This window comes from Montipora foliosa, chromosome 13 (assembly GCF_036669935.1).
Source record: "Montipora foliosa isolate CH-2021 chromosome 13, ASM3666993v2, whole genome shotgun sequence".
In the NCBI taxonomy this organism is placed as follows: Eukaryota; Metazoa; Cnidaria; class Anthozoa; order Scleractinia; family Acroporidae; genus Montipora; species Montipora foliosa.
In genome coordinates this window covers 43,851,985-43,867,827 of record NC_090881.1, presented here as the reverse complement: position 1 = coordinate 43,867,827, position 15,843 = coordinate 43,851,985, and the positions used below count along the sequence as shown (strand labels likewise).

General features: G+C 51.1%; 4 protein-coding genes across 4 annotated transcripts in view; 1 reads left to right on the top strand and 3 right to left on the bottom strand.

The window, feature by feature from the left end:
• Positions 1 to 111, top strand: part of LOC137982003 (uncharacterized) — a 1,697-nt gene extending 1,586 nt beyond the window's left edge. Inside the window, exon 2 of the mRNA XM_068829020.1 lies at positions 1 to 111. This exon is cut by the window's left edge and continues 1,437 nt beyond it. Coding sequence (XP_068685121.1) covers positions 1 to 111 — 111 coding nt within the window.
• Positions 112 to 414: 303 nt separating this feature from the next.
• LOC137982002 (uncharacterized) lies at positions 415 to 4,608 on the bottom strand. The gene has a single exon (XM_068829019.1). It carries the CDS (start codon positions 4,606 to 4,608, stop codon positions 415 to 417), a length of 4,194 nt encoding a protein of 1,397 aa, XP_068685120.1.
• Positions 4,609 to 12,405: 7,797 nt separating this feature from the next.
• On the bottom strand, positions 12,406 to 13,038 carry LOC137982001 (uncharacterized). Its single transcript, XM_068829018.1, has one exon. It carries the CDS (start codon positions 13,036 to 13,038, stop codon positions 12,406 to 12,408), a length of 633 nt encoding a protein of 210 aa, XP_068685119.1.
• A 648-nt stretch (positions 13,039 to 13,686) lies between these two features.
• Positions 13,687 to 15,063, bottom strand: LOC137982000 (uncharacterized protein F54H12.2-like). The gene has a single exon (XM_068829017.1). The coding sequence runs from the start codon at positions 15,061 to 15,063 to the stop codon at positions 13,687 to 13,689; it is 1,377 nt and encodes a 458-aa protein (XP_068685118.1).
• Between the last annotated feature and the right edge of the window lie 780 nt (positions 15,064 to 15,843).

Sequence of the window (15,843 nt, the reverse complement as noted above, 5' to 3'; positions counted from 1 at the left end):
AAAGAACCCAAACCAAAATGTCTGATTCATGAACACGGAAGACATTGGACAGCAGACTGCAGAATTTATTTAGCCAAAGTAGTACTATGGGGGAATATAGGTCGGTTTTGAATGGAGCATTCTGATTGGTCGAGAGCGATTTTTAATGAGATGCATCGGCTTCTGATTGGTGGATATTTTTAGGTCCGCCATTATCACGTGCACACGTGAACAGGATTGGTTGAGACGGTGGGGTCAAAGTCCAATCGACGTCATAATTGGGGGACATCACAGAAAGCATGTTTGGAATGTGAACCAAGATCCGGGGGGAACATCAAGACGAACTAGTGTTTTGTTTTTTCTCGAATCATCAACGGTTTAATGAACAAACAAACTTATTATTTACAAGCGGGAACGTGTGAGGAGACCTGGTGTCTACTCGTCCCTAAATAGGTCGGCTAAGACTTGAGCGAGATCCAGATCTTCTTCGGTGAACCGTTCGTAACCGTAAGGGTAGGTCTGGGCCGTGGTGGGATCCAGGACCCGTTTGGAGTAGACGAGCCGGTAATCTTTGTGAGAAGGCTGGGTTTCTAAGGTGTAGGTCTTGGCATTTCTTTGAATGGTGTGAGATTGCGTGACACGAGTGGTACGCGGTCGGTCTAGAGGACGATGCAATTCATCCAGAGTGTTTTGACGCAAGACATCGTAATTCAATTGAGTCATCCCTTCGACGTTGAGGGAGAAACCGCGGACCTTGCATACCACGTGCCCGTTCTTGGTCTTGTAACCGTAGTTCTTGGGACCGCCCGAACAGAATTCCACAATGTGATCGCCCGCGTCCAATTCGTCCTTGAAGTCGCCGAGATAAGCACCTCGTGGAGGATCCAAAGGTGGGTCGCCAGGACGATGGAGATAGACGACCGAGTCGGTGTCGAAGTAGAGGACGCGTTCCCCGAGATGATCGAGGGCTCGATAGAGACGGAGTCGGGCATGACAGGTGGTGAAGGCGGCTATGAAGATGTTGAGATTAGGTGAAGGCAAGACATCGTGCGTTTGGAGTTTGTAATGGACTTCGACCCGGTCTTCGGTGAGGGAACTGACGTAACGGACATCGTGTTGATCGCTGTCGAGGAACTCGATGAACGGTTGAGGTTCGGTGAATTCTCGGACCTGAGTCTTGTTGATCCGTTGCCCGAACTTGCCCCACATGGAGTTGAGCATCATCTTAGCCAGGGCTCGGAGTCCAGGGTTCTTTTCGATTTTGGTGGGATCGAGACGAATGCCTTCCCGAGCATAGTAGGCATCGATGTGAGCTTGTTTCTGATCCGGGGTAGTGCAGCCTTCGGGCCAACCGCTGGCTTCTTCTTTGATTTGGAGCCACGTGTTCACGTAGGATTGGAAAAGTCCCGTACGTTGCTGATCGAAATGCCATACTTCGTGGACGTGTTGAATGACGTAACCTTTCTGTACAGCCATATCGAGTTCGGGGGTGCACCAGGTACCCACGAGGACACGTTCTTCGTCCGTGTGATGACAGGCATGTGTCTTTTCCAAAAGAGGTTTGGAAATGTTCTCTTCGACGCAGGTACGACATAAGGGAAACGTGAGTTTGTCGTGACTGCGGTAAGGCAACACGGGATGGTAGAGACGTTGGGGTGGAAGGACAGTACATTTGGCCAAACCAAAATAAGGCGAGAGATCGGTGGTGTCGGGTTCGTAGAGGAAGGTGGGATGTCCCAAGGGATAGGTGCCGTACTTGTTGACCCAAGGATACAAGGACGTGTAATCGTCGTATCGGATCTCTTCCTCCTTCTCCTCGTCGACGTGCGCGTAGAGACGTACGGCATTGGTCCGACCCCCGTAAAAAGCGTCGCGTGGTTCCAGGGGGGCTTGGAGGTGTTGACGGGCTAGAAAGTCTTTGATGTCTTGATTGGTTTGTTTGAGAGCGTTCCAGGCACATTCCCACATGGTCACGACTTGGTACCCACGGTTGATGAGGAACGTGCGTTTCTTGTCGACGAGAGCACGGACCTCGTCCATGGTGCGATCGAGTAAGGTCGGATGCACGTCGGTGCGTTGGGGATGACAAGTCCGACATCCGTGCCAGAAACACCCGCAGAATTCGTAGACGGTCTTGGTATCGGCATCGTAACCGTCGACCGTGTATCGGGTACCGGGAATACGGTACTCGCCCTCGTTCCGAGCATGCTGGATACGTTGACGATGCAAGGGATGATAAGCGTCGTACTGTCCGTAGGCACGAGCTAGGGCTTCGTGATTCTCGTGTTCTTCCGGCGAGAGGGCCAGGTAGGCTCGTTGTCGTAGATGGTGTTCGCACCACGTCAACCATTCCATGGAGGCTTGGGAATGATTGACACGACCTCGCCATCCTAGGGGAGGTTCGGAAGCGATGGTCTCTTCTTCCATACAGTGCATACGCAAGTAGCGATTGCAGGCAGAGGCCACCGTCATTTGCTCAAAGGGATTGAATTCAGCGCGTGCTTGAAAATCCCGCATGAACGTGAGACATCCTTGTTTCAAGAGTTTCACGTCCGATTGGCAGTAGGCTAAGAGTTCGGCTTGGAAATCAAAGACGACTTGTCGTGCTGCTTGATCGTCGTACCAGGTATCAAAGTCGCGACGTTTCTTGACGGACATGCCGTCGGGCATGTAGAAGGTTTTGTCGGGAAGTCGGCCTACATACGTCTGATGTTCGGGGGTATTGAACAGATGTGGAAAGTATCCTTTCTTGAGCTCGGTGAGCCCGAACGTCTTGGGGAAATCGCTCAGCGGCATCTGGAAGAAGGAGAGCGAATCGATGAAGCGTATGGTGGTGTGTTCGTGAGGGTAGGTGAGTTGGAGGACTTTCCCACCGTTTCGTATTTGGTCCAGGTCTCTCTTTTGCCGGTGGAGTTCGTCGATGATGGGATAACTGTCATACCCTTTGAAATTGTGAGCGATGACTGTTAGGGGTCGCATTCCGTTTTCGGTCAGTGTTTCTAACCATTCCAGAAAATGAAAGAGACAGTCATCTCCTTGGAACGAGACGGGAGGATCGTCGTCGTCTTCTGTTTCGGCCACCACCAGATTGGGCACGTGACGTCCCTCGACTTGCATACTCTCAATGTCAAAGAAAACGTGCAAGGGCGGTTCCTCATCGTCCTCCTCCTCCTCCTCGTCGTCGTCGTTATCGCCCGCCAGAAAAGCGTGCAAGCCAGCGGCCTCGTTTTCTAAGAGAGGCGCCAGTCCCTGGTTTAGGATCCTTTGGAAGGAGAGTCGCTGCCGTGTCAAACGTCGTTCTTCGGCGGGAGTCTTTTCGACTTGTAAGAAACAACGATGGGCATGGACGTCGACGTCGTTCTTGCAGCACGAACATTTCCGATACCCGCACCGATGAGTTCGGATCTCTTTGAGACCACGTAACGTGCGGTGACATTCTTTACACTGGCGGCGGGTGGCACAGACGGAAGGATGTTCAGGATCCGCGGGTTGACCGGCGTGGGTCTTGGTCCGATGGGTTTGGAGACACGTGTCTCCGTAGAAAGAACGTCCACAGAGAATACAGGGTGTCTGAGCCGAGCGGTACTGTCGGTAGGCCTCGGCATGATCAGGGCATCCGTTTTGCAAGCAGGCGCCGCAATGATTGGTTCGATTGTTACGGCAGGCATGCTGACCCAAATGATGGTAGGCTTGGAAACATTGGCTGCAAAAGTAATCTTGGCCGAAGAACCCTGGTAAGGAAGACAAGGCATCGTAATGACCGTCTTCGTGTAAGAGTCCTAACAATGTGTCCCCACGACCGTAAGCAAAACAAGCATAAGCGCGGTTGGCATCCACGACCACAAGAGTATAGTCTTGAAGACTGGGAGCGGTGACGAGTTGTTGAAGTTGTTCGGGACCGCAGGGTTGAGGAGGAAGACCGACTTCCTCTAGAAGTTCTTGAGCCGCTCGTGTCATGCGACGACGGTTCCAGTGGGTCCATTGTCGGCGACGTCGAGGATCGTCTCGATGTTGATGGACCCCTCGAGCCATAGCGATGGCGCGTGGACAGCATAGATTTTGGTCATCCTGTGGAACACGTAAGACACAACGCTTGAATTCTCTGAGACGCGTCGACGCTTGATGCCCTGGTAAATGTTTTCTTTTGTAACCGGAACCGGTGGGAGCCCCGCGTACATGAACGAAGGAGAGGGTGAAGGAATCGTCCATCTCAAATTGTTCGTTCGAGTTGAGCATATGGGAAAGATTCCCAAGTAAGGCATCCACGCGTGGACCTTGAGCGCGCCATTCTCCAGCCCGCAGTCCCCAACCGTTGTAGGCATTGGCGATACGATTGGAGGATAGAGCGATGTAAATGCGATCGCCATCGGGAATGTCTTGATCGTTGATTAAGTCATCTAGAGCGGTACGAAGACCTTGCACGAGGGCATCGGTGAGACGTTGTCGGGGGATGAACGCTCCCATCTGTCGAGGGCGAAGTTGAAAGACGCGTTCACGAACTCCGAGACGGACACTACGCCGTTCGACCACAGGAAGTCTTTCAAAGACGAAACGTCCTGGAGCAGCACCTCCAATTTGTTCAAACGCGTCGAGTGCTTCAACCAAATCACTATCACTATCGCTTTCCATGATGAGATGTTTTCTTGTTTGAAAAGACGGTGTGTCTTTTATAGAGAAAGAGTCACCTTGAAGGACCTTGACGTGTACCCTAGATGGACCAATCCGGAGCGAGATAGGTCTTCTGGGGGGATGGGGGGGTATCCCCCCAGAGAGTCATGTGACCCCTTAGGAGCATGGGGATTGGTGGAACGATTCCTGTTAAGTAGTTCGATCGAGTGAGGAGGCTCAGAAAAAGTCATGGCATCCGAACCCAAGAGACGTGCGCTGGAGATGGCGGTCGCCAGACGTACTATGGAGGTGGAGCAAGACCCAGAGTATGAGCAAGAGGTGTGGGTCAAGCAAGAGAATGGACGTTGGCGGAAAGAAGGCCAGACCACGGCAAAGACTCCGACGACCCGAGACGAGGCTTCGTATTGGGACCTGTTGCCTCCTGAAGTACGTCATCATGTATTGAAGGTTCGAGATCGAGAGGAGGAGAAGGAACGAGAGAAGGACCGGAGGGAACGTTGGAACCCCATTCACGAAGAGTTACTCCGTCTACCACGTTGCGCTCAACATGGCACGGTACGTACCGGTTATTTGTATTGGGTGAAAATCGAAGCGAATCTGATAGATTCGTTTATTTTATTTGATGTCTTTTAGATGACGGCGACGTACGTAGGAGAATCGACTATCGTCTTTGAATGCGGACCGTGCCGACGGTTTGCCCCTGGGGGTAATCCTGCGGGAAGCCGACGCATGAAATGTCGGACTTGTCTTTTGGGCATGTTGGGTTGTCCGGGGTATCGTTATTGTACGGGCATATACAATCGTCGTCCAGAAGGGATGGTCGTGTGTCGTTGGTGTCGATGGCCCGTCTACCGGAGAGGTCTTTTGTGTATGCCGTTTCGATCTCCTCATTGTCGGTGTTTTCTTGTAGGTCATGGTGGTCACTAGGTCGGACGATCATCAGGTCGAATGGGAATGTCGTTGCAGTTATGTGGAACTGACGTGTAGACAATGGGACTGTAATTGTGCGCTTTCATACCATTCGTACCGTCGTCCGGGATGTTTGATTTGTACCTGTGACGTGGGTTATGGATTTCCACCGTGTCGTCATGATTTGGGGGACTGGTGTTATTTGTGTCAGGGACATAATTGGACCCATCGATCTTGTTCTCTTTCGTAGATGATTTGTCGATTGGAACAAACATTAGATGCGAGGATTTCGAGATGGGTATGGAGAGAGGATCGTTGGGTGTGGCAACGGAGACGACCCCTGAGAACGGAGGAGCAGCGTCGATGGAGGCGGTGTTATTTGACTGAGATTCTAAGATAGGTCGTTTTTTCTTTCGTAGGTGATTTGTCAATTTGAGGATACGTTCGGGGATGAGAGGCTATCGAGATGGGTATGGAGGAATGGTTGTTGGCTGTGGCGACGGGCACGTCCTCCGAGAACGATGAAGCAGCTTCGTTGGAGACGGCGTTATTTGAATGAGATTCTAAGATAGGTTCTTTTTGTTAATAGATGGTGGTGCAGGAACATAGGACTCGTGGAGGTTATCCACCGAGGTCAGGGGATCAATGGACTTGGATCAAGTGGGTGTGTCCTCAACGTTGTACGGAGACTGCCGCCACGTGCATTCACTGTTTGAAACGACTGGACCTCAACTACTTTGGTTGCTTGTGTTACGGGTGTCTCGTTCGTTGTCGATGTGACGGGTTGGAAGTCTCCTACGGACGTCGTCGTTGTCATTCGGGTGGTCGTGTATCCGCATATACTTTTCACGAATCTCCTTATTATGGTAACCGTGCCATCATGTTTCCTTGACAGGGACCATGGTTTCCGTCCATCTTTCCAGACTTTGTTCCGCCTGGACGTTGTACTTCTTATGGATACGGATCTTGTACTTCTTATTGCTTTCGTCTTAGGGGCACGGGTCTCTATTGGGACGGGATACTGATTCAAACGTTTCGTTCTCTTTATTATCGTTAGATGTGGTGTCGTCTGAATCAGTTTACTCGTTATTCGTACCAACGGGGTTGGACGAAAAAAGAGATGGACATTACGGCGGAGTTGTGGCAGAGGATTGATGTGGATTTTTGGGATCCGTTTTATGGACTCGTTACTGTGTACAACCGTCGATAACCTATGTTACATTTGTTTTCATTAGACTTGGTGTATCCTCAGATGTACCACTCGCTTTTCATTGGAGAGGGGTTGGACGGCAAAAGAACTAGACATTATAGCGGAGTTATGGAGGGCGGTCGGTACTCATGGTCGTATTCGCCGTCGCCGTCGTCGTCGCCGATAGTCGATTCTCCTATTAACATGGATGTCATTTTTCTGTTTTAGACTTGGTGCAGTCTACCTACTTTTGGATTGTACAGCCCGACTCTTACCTCTAAACAAGAGTTTGCTCATTTTCGAGTCTGGGCAGATATTAAAGACGAAGTCAATCGACAACAAATTAATGGCGCCGTTCATATTCTTTTGTAGTTCATGACGGTGTTTGCCAATGGGGAAGGGTTCACGTTTTGGGATTCGCCTTGTTGTTCGTATGGACCCATCACATGCATGTATTGTCTTGACCGGCTCAATGACCAACGAACGAACATAGCACCACAGGAACATGCACGACATTGTCAGGGGACCTACAAACGTCGTAGGGAAAAATCGTCTGCGGTCGAGAGATCTTATACCCTCGTGTGGAATGATGATCGTTATCAGATGCGCGTTTTATGGGAACTAACACCTCGATGTACTGTGGATTTTTCGTAGATTATGGTCCGTGCCGACCGATGTTTTTGTACGTGGAGTGGAGACTTTCATGTGCACGAGAGACGACCCTATACGCCCATCGTTCGAATCATGTTACTGGAGGAACGTTTGACAGGCGTGTCTTTGTTTATGTTTTAGATCCTGAGCTTCCCCATGGATATTCCCGAGGATCGTCGTTACTGTGAGGAGTGTCGTGGAGAACGGTATACGACCGTCCAGAGACTGGCCATCATCGATGCCATTGTGTCACGATACGGATTTTATAATTATATAGGATCAGACCCCATCACAGGCATCGGAACGTTTCAACTGCGTGTCATCTATCCTTACGATGAGGATCTGAGGGATGATGATGATGACGAGGATCGAGGCGTGGCCCTTTATTATTTGGATCCGCCTGTATGGCGTCGTCAGATCATGATCCGTAACGAGGAGGGACATTTTGTGTACCAGAATACCGAAGGACATTTGGTGGTACGGACAAGACGTTATCACAGTATGGGACCTCCTTATTGTTCTTGTTTCGTTCCAGATCCAGACCCTGTTTCAGCCTCAGTTACATGAATGTTGTCCTACCCAAAGTTGGTTGAGGAAGCCATGGAGATGTGCAGAGATATGGCGTTTTCGTCACCATCGTGTGAGACGAGGAGCTGATGGACATGTTTATTTCTATTGCAGTTCCAATTACCCCCTGCACGGCGTCACCTGAGAGCGGTCATGCTGTTTGGTAGTCTGATTTGTTGTGCAACAGGACAGGCCCTTCGTGAAGCCTGGCGTTATCGGAGACAGCCCCTATGGCACCCGGAAAAACAGATCAAGAAGAATCAAAAGACGGGACATTTTTATTTTGTACCTTTTATTGACATTTACGGTCCTCACTGTCGTCGGACAAGAATATTCAATCGTAAATTTCGTTGAAAAAATGTTCAAAATTAAAGTTTGAGTTTACGTTTCATTTGCATGATTTTCTTGACCACTTTCTCCGTCTTCTTCTTTTTGCCTGGGAGGTTACTGATAGCCCGAATCATTTTGTCGTCGGCTTTCCACTTGTCCTGTAAGTTTCTGGCCTTGGCATAATCCATGTCGTGGGTCTTGGCAATCTTGTCCAAACGATTGATGCCAGGATCCCCTCGTTTGAGTCGTTTGGCCAGTTTGGTGCCAGGACCCATGTACTGATAACCAGGCCAATGAAACTCGATCCCGGTCTTGCCCAAAGCCTTCTGCAAGTCAAACTTGCCACCTCGCTGACGTCGTCGTCGTTGTTGGCGTCGTCGTCTCTTAGTAGTCCTCGCCATCCAAGCGTCGTTTGAGTTTCTTATCAAAATCCAACCAACCGGGTGGGCGTTGTAATTTATCTGTTTCGGTAGGACGACGGCGACCTGTCTTCTTACGAATTTTTTTCTTGACCGATTGAGCGGTCCTCTCCATGTAGTCGGCCACACTACTCCCCATCATCCTGGGATCTCCTTGAAACGGAAGCTGTCCCCAATCGACGGAGGGAACCGGTGTCTTGGGGGTCGACTTTTTTTTCTTCGACTTCTTTTTGGGTGGGGCTGCTTTAGGTTGAGTGATGAATCGAAGTCGTTTTTTAGCTTTAGGGGGTACCGAGGGTGTGGTCTCGGACGTGTCCTTCTTTTTCTTTTTCTTGACCAACTGCGTCAACATGGAGTGTAAGGGTCCTTGCGCATAGGCATCAGCTTCGGCATCGCGTTCGTCGTCGGCATCCGGTCCGAACCCAATAGGTTGTCGTACGGCTTTGGTCCACCGTTTCTTTTGGTCGGCCAGAGAGGTGGCCAAGGTATTTTTGATCCCTGGAGGAATCTGATCCGACATGAGAACGGCTTCTTGTTTGGCGGCGATACGAGCGGCTTTGGCCAAAGGAAGGTTTTCGGTCAGACGTTCCTTGTACACGTCTTCGAGTTGACGCAGTCGTTGAGGATCGATCAAGACTTTGTTTTCAAATCCTGGAATGGTCTCCACTTCACTCATCGTGAAGTATTAAGATCGTCGCGTCTTTCCTTGGTTTTATAGTAGAGGTTCTGTTTCTCGTAGCGTTCGCGTTCCAAATGTCGATTCAATTCGCAGACTTGTTCTTGCAAGACCCCCATCTTTTGTTCGGCAAGCTCCAAGTTCTGATTGCGTTCTTGCAACTGATCGGTCAATTGACGGACAATGTCGCATTGTTCGCGGACACGATGCCGAAGCCCCCGTATCTGATCCTGTAGGGCACAGAACGAACGAGGTCCTTGCGTCCACGTGTTATCACACCAACCATCGTCCATGTTGTAGATGATCCTTGACACAATGATGATACGCCGTATGCAATCCGACCCAGAATCGAGTTCGATGGAAATGTCGACGCATCATCCTTCGTCGGGCTTTTATGGTATAACTCGAACGACTGATGGCCCGTAACACTCTTCGATCTCGTGGGGTCTCGGTGATCTTGAGTAGGGTGTACTTGGACAAAGGCAGACGCCCCTTGACAATCTCTCGAGCCAGTTGACTGATGGCCTCGATCTTTTGATCCACGGCATCGTAGAGTTTTCGTAAACGGTCCTCTCCCGACAATCGGGTCAGATCTCGTAGAAACCAGCCTAGATAGGGTATTTGGGCACGAACGCTTCCTGGAATCCGATGACGACACGCTTTCATCGTTTTTTGGGTCTTAGGATGTCACAAGCCGTGTTTAGTCTGTGTCCTTTACTTCGTCGTATCACGTCACAAGCGGCGTTCAGACCATCCCAAAGAGCTCCTCCTGTCTGATTCATCATCAATTGACGTCGCCTTTTAATAGAATGTTTTCGACGAGACATGTCCCCCAAGACCTTTTCGTAAGGTCGAAGGCGTCCCACGATCTTGGGCGAGACAGGAACGTTCCCTCGGATTGTGTTCATGACCAATTCACTCACGGCATTGATTTGATCGGCATTGGCAGCCTGAAGGCGTGCCCGACGGGTTTGATGATCGGCTTCTTTCAAGACGCTCCGTAGAAACGGCCATTGTCGTTCTATCCTCCACGACATGATGGTGTGTTCCGGGCTATCGATCCTGGGGGCGTTTCTTTTTATACACGGAGAACCCCTGATCGTTTTCGTCGTCGTCGTCGTCGTCGGCGTCCTTTAGGAAGTTTAGGAACAGCCGTTGGGAACATGATCAAGTTGCCGCCCCGTTGGACCCATATGGGTAAACCACGTCCGCGTTGACGTCTCCCGTTTAACCAAATGCCACTACCACGTTGACGTACCATTGTTACCATGGGATCGGTTGGACTGTCCTTTTATAGTTATCGTCGACCTCTGAGTTTACGTTTGAGTTTCTCGAGGAAGATCATACCTTTGTAACGCGGTGGTTTGTAGGCAGGAATGTGCGTGTACACGATGGCCGAATCGTCTCCACGGCGAGCGTCTTCGGCTCGTGTTCGAGCCACCATGTCATCGTACCGTTTACGGGAACGTGCTCGGGTCCGAGCATTCTTACGCGCCAGAGCAGTCACGCCTCCGAGGGCAGCACTTGCCCCCGCCACGATCAAAGGAAGCACCCCGCCACGCTGACGTCGTCGTCGTCGTCGGACGGGGGGTTTTCTCCTTCTTCTTCTTCTTTGCTTCATAGTCCCCTCAAAGGATGCGGATCCCCACGCATCATTCGATCCATCACCATTTTTCGTGCCCAAGGTTTTCGTTTGAGAACCCGTTTCATCATACCGTAATTATACTCGGGTGCTTCATAGTGGCCGGTGACGCCTAGGGCACCCATCCTTTTATACCTCTTGTCTTTTCCTAACGTGTACCCTGCAGCCACAGCTTTGCCTAGGATCGACAAGAGGCCGCGTCCACGTTGTGGGGGTCGTCGTTGCCGTCGTCGTCGTCTGGTTTTGGGCATGATTGACATCGTGGCGTTGCGCATGTCCTTTTATGGGTTACTGAGTCGGGAAGAGGTGCGTCGGACGGTGGGTGTGCCACCATCTTCGTAGACCGTGGTCACGGTGTTGGTATGGGTAATGTTCCGGATACGACGTCCATCCGTTCGTTGACGGGCATCTTGAGATAACAAATCCATTTGACGACGAAGTCCATCCTGGTTCAAACGTCGTCGACCTCCACGGCGACTGCCCCCTCCGGGAGAACCTCCAGGAGAACCTCCACCACCAGGAGAACCTCCGCCACCACCGCCACCGCCTCCGCCACCGCCTCCTCCGCCTCCACCACCGCCGCCTCCAGGAGGACCTCCACCACCACCGCCACCGCTACCTCGACGGCGGGAACCTGCAGGAGAACCTGCTGGAAGAGGACGTTGACGCGGGCGTTTGCCTCCGGTCGTGGGACGTGGGCGTTTGCCTCCAGTGGTAGGACGATTGGAAGGACCACTGGCGGCAAAATCTTGTAAATCTTGGTCGGAGATGTTATAGTCTCTTTGGATCTGGGTTCTCTGAGCGACGGGGATACTCCCGTCCAAAAGAGAACGCATCATGAGTTGTCGTTGGGCTACAAACCCATCGGTCTCTAATCCCCCGGTACCAAGACCCAGTTCTTCCAACAAGACATTGGGTTCGGGCGTCGGCACACGACCTTGATCCAATGTTTCCAAAAACTCTTGAATCGTACTGTTGGGGGTTCGTGTTCCGACGCCGGCCGGACTGTTTCTGGGAGTCATGTTGGGAATGGTGTTCCCCACACCGGCCGGGGACGTCCGCGGTGTCCTGCTCCCTACACCGGCTGGGGCAGACGTCATCCTGGGTTCAGAGAACGAACGGGTTCCTAGAGGAATGCGTTGGGCGGTCTCGAGTCGTTCACTCAAAGCCAAAGCACGTCCTCCTTGTCTTCGACGTCGACGAGCCGCGCGTTCTTTAGCTCTCCGTCGTTGTTGCTGTTGACGGTACGCTTGCAATTCCCTTTGATATTCAGAGGGATTGCGTTCGAATTGAAACTGGTCAAACGGTGATCCGGGACTGGAAGGTGTGGAAGGAGCTTGTCGTCGTCGGTACTCTGTCAAGGCACGTTGATAATCCGAGGGATCCCAATGGACAAACGGGGATCCTGGGCTACTCATTCACGTTTCCACACTTGAGTCGGACCATCCGAGGGTGTCACACAACTGAACAGTCGGTACCGATCGTCTGACGCGGGATGAAGATCCATCATTATATACCCGTACGGGCGTTGCGTACACCTCTCGAAGAGACGAAGGACGTCACGCCATCGATCGGGAAAGGCTTGTAACGTCAAGGCCCGAAATCCCGATTGATCTCTAGGATTCTTGAACACGAAGAGATAATGGGCATTCCTGGAGATGGTCTTGGCATACTTGCCGGGTGGAAATAAGTCTTGACACAGATACAACACCGTAATGTTCCGATGATGCGATTCTCGAGTGAATAGATCCAACACGCGTTTGTCGTTCCCACCTTCGTCCATGAGATCGTCCAAGACCAGGATCCCGCCTTGACTTTTTCCAAACCATTGTCGAAGATCCGAAATGTCAGGGATCCCTTCGTGAAATCGGATCCCACGACCTTTCATTCGTTCGAAACGCGGTTGCCATACGGCATAACAGTAATGACACGGTTTGGTCCGACCTCCTTCAAAGACATCACCTTCCGTCAAGAGGGCTTCGGTCAATTGCGTCTTGCCACTCCCCGAGGGACCAACGATCATCGTACTACTGGGTTGTCGTATCATCCTTCCTCGGCGATCGAACTGCACCTTATCTTTTTTATACCCTTACATAAAACAAAGACACGACAAGTGATGAAATAAATTTTTTTTTTTTTTTATTCATCAATGTAGAAGAATCGGTTCATGCGGTGTACAACTTTGAAGGCAGGGTAAGGTATTGATCTCTTGGACGATTTGACGACGTACTTGTCGACCCACCCTTCGATCGTTGGCTACAAAATCATGGGGAGAAAAGGTTTGCACAAACTCGGGCATGGTACGTCCCCGAACCCTCTCTTTCAAAAACATCAAAGCATAATGACCGCAAGCGGTACTGTTCAAAGCTTGAAGGGTCCGATCGTTCCATTGCACCGCATCCCATTCGTCTTCGAGCCATCTCTCCAGGTCGGGCGCTTGGTAGGTGGTGATGGGGAGTCCGTAACTGTCCATGACTTCGCACCGATTCTGTTCCGTCCAAAGTCCCAACCAATGTTGACCCGGTTCCCCTCGTGGGTCCGTATTGACAATGTAAGCGGCCCGTGTCGTACGGGGCGGGCGTGACGGAAGCCCGTCGGAGGGGTGGACGCCGTGAAAGACGCGTTTCAGGATCGGATCGTCCAAGGCCAAGGCGCGTAAGGTCACGTCACTCAAGGGCACAAATTCCATTTCTGTTCACTCGTACTTTTGATACAGGACGGCTCCGTTGGCACCGGCTTGGAAGCTGTCTTCGAATTCGCCAAACACCAAAATGGTGATGTTCTTGTCGGGAGCGGCATTAAATCGGATTTCCAGACGCAGCTTGCCTTTTTGTTTGGGATTTCGATGATACGGTGAATCGGCATTCCCGCTGGGTACATTGTTAAACATGAACAAGGTACAATTCTTGCCGAATCCCCAATCGCCTGGCTGAATCAGGTGAGGGCGATGATTCGTCAGGGAACCGCTGGCTTCCAAAACACGGTGATAGCCCAACCAGTCTTTCAGGGTAGTGGTGCCATCCAATTCCAACGTTGGATAGGGATATTCTTCCCCACCTACCAGTTGACGAATACTCTTCACTCCAAAATCTTGGAAGGCATACGGGTAATATTCCAAATCCCCATTAAACGCTTTGCTATCCAGCAACCCAACGACCAAACGGTCGGGAAGACGGCCTGTGAACAATTGGTCTTCGGTCCACAAGGTGGTCTTGCCATCGAACGAGAAGGTTCGGATTTGACTTTTGACCATGGGATAATTCGCCATTTGACCTTTCACATCGATCTTGGCCATCAGTTCGTTACCCACACTGACATTCAGGTTGACGCGGCACAGATGAAAGGTGACTTTGATATCCGCTGCACCTAACGTGACGTAATTTTTGACCCCGGTGCCACTGGTCTTGGTCCCAAACAGAAAGAAGTCCGGGGTGTTGCAAAACAGTTCCATCACCATTTCTACGCGAGGGACCAACAAACGTCCCGTTCGCATGGCGGCCAGATGAGGATACATGATCATGGTGGCTTTGTTGTTGCTGTAAAACAGTTTGGTGGCTGTCTTCAGAGGATTCGTATTGTTGTGCGCCCATCCGGCGGTGGTGGAAATGTCGTCGTTGGCTCCCGTGGCCCCCAGTTGCTCCTCCACATTCAGGTAATTCACCCAACCTTGAGGAGCCAACAACGTATCGCCTTCGTCTCGACTGTAATTCAAGAGGGTTTCGATGAAGGCCTTGTACATGTACGTATCGGTCTGTTCGCTCATCAAGACACCACCCAGTCGTAGATTGATCTGCTTGAAGAGACCGTGGGCCAGATTGTTGGTGACGTACATAAACTTGGTATTGTCGGCATCCGAGGCACTGTTGGCATCGGCCACGATACCGTTGGTCGCCGCCGAATTCAATTTCAGTTCGATTTCGAAAAAACTGCGTCCCAAATCGATAAATTCGTCCAAACCAGGTACGGTAAAGGTGACGGGTACGATGCCCGTCATGGCCGCACTGTACGGGATCATCCGGTACGAATCGACCGTGATGTCCGTCGACGGCATGGTAAACAGTTCCAGACTCATGATCGTCGTCTTCTTCTTCTACGTCGTCGTCGTCGTGGTGCTCTCGGTAGGTGCGGGATCAACCAACCACCGTACTGAACGGGTGTCCTGCCTTTTATAGTAGGGGCAGACTGACGTCGACGGTAAGCGCGTTGTCGACGCAACCGTGAATGCACGACCATCGGTCGGTGAATCATTATCGTCTAAAGATGGATGCCACACTTCGTTTGGCTTTTTTATAGGCATGTCGTCCCCCGGCCTTGAGACCGGCTTTCACCAAAGCGCCCGCTTTTCGTTTCAAACCACGTTTCAAGGAGTTTCCCACCACACCTCCGACATCGTTGAAGGAACGACCACTAGCCGCGGCTTGAAGTCCCGTTTGCATGGCATTCATCAAAACGGGCGAGGCAATCTTGATCAACTCTTCGGTAGCGCCCGATCCGCGAAGGTACGGAGGATAATACCGTGTCAAACTACCCCCACGCATGATGAGAAAAAATGATAACCCACGACGTGTCTTCATTTTATACGTTTTTTCATTTCCGTTTCCGGAACTGAAAGGTGACGATGGTCCTATGACCTCTTCCCAGGTCAGCCAGACGTCCATCACTCTCGGCCACACTGACTTCGATGACATCCAAGTAACGACGACGCATGGGCATCCATTGAATATGCATCGGTTCGAAATAGATGTCCCCTCCGCCACGTCGTTGATAGTGGACTTCTCGTATCAAAGGATGTTCGGCATCTCCCATGACATTACTGCTCACCACATCTGAGTACACCAATAAGCTTCGGGAG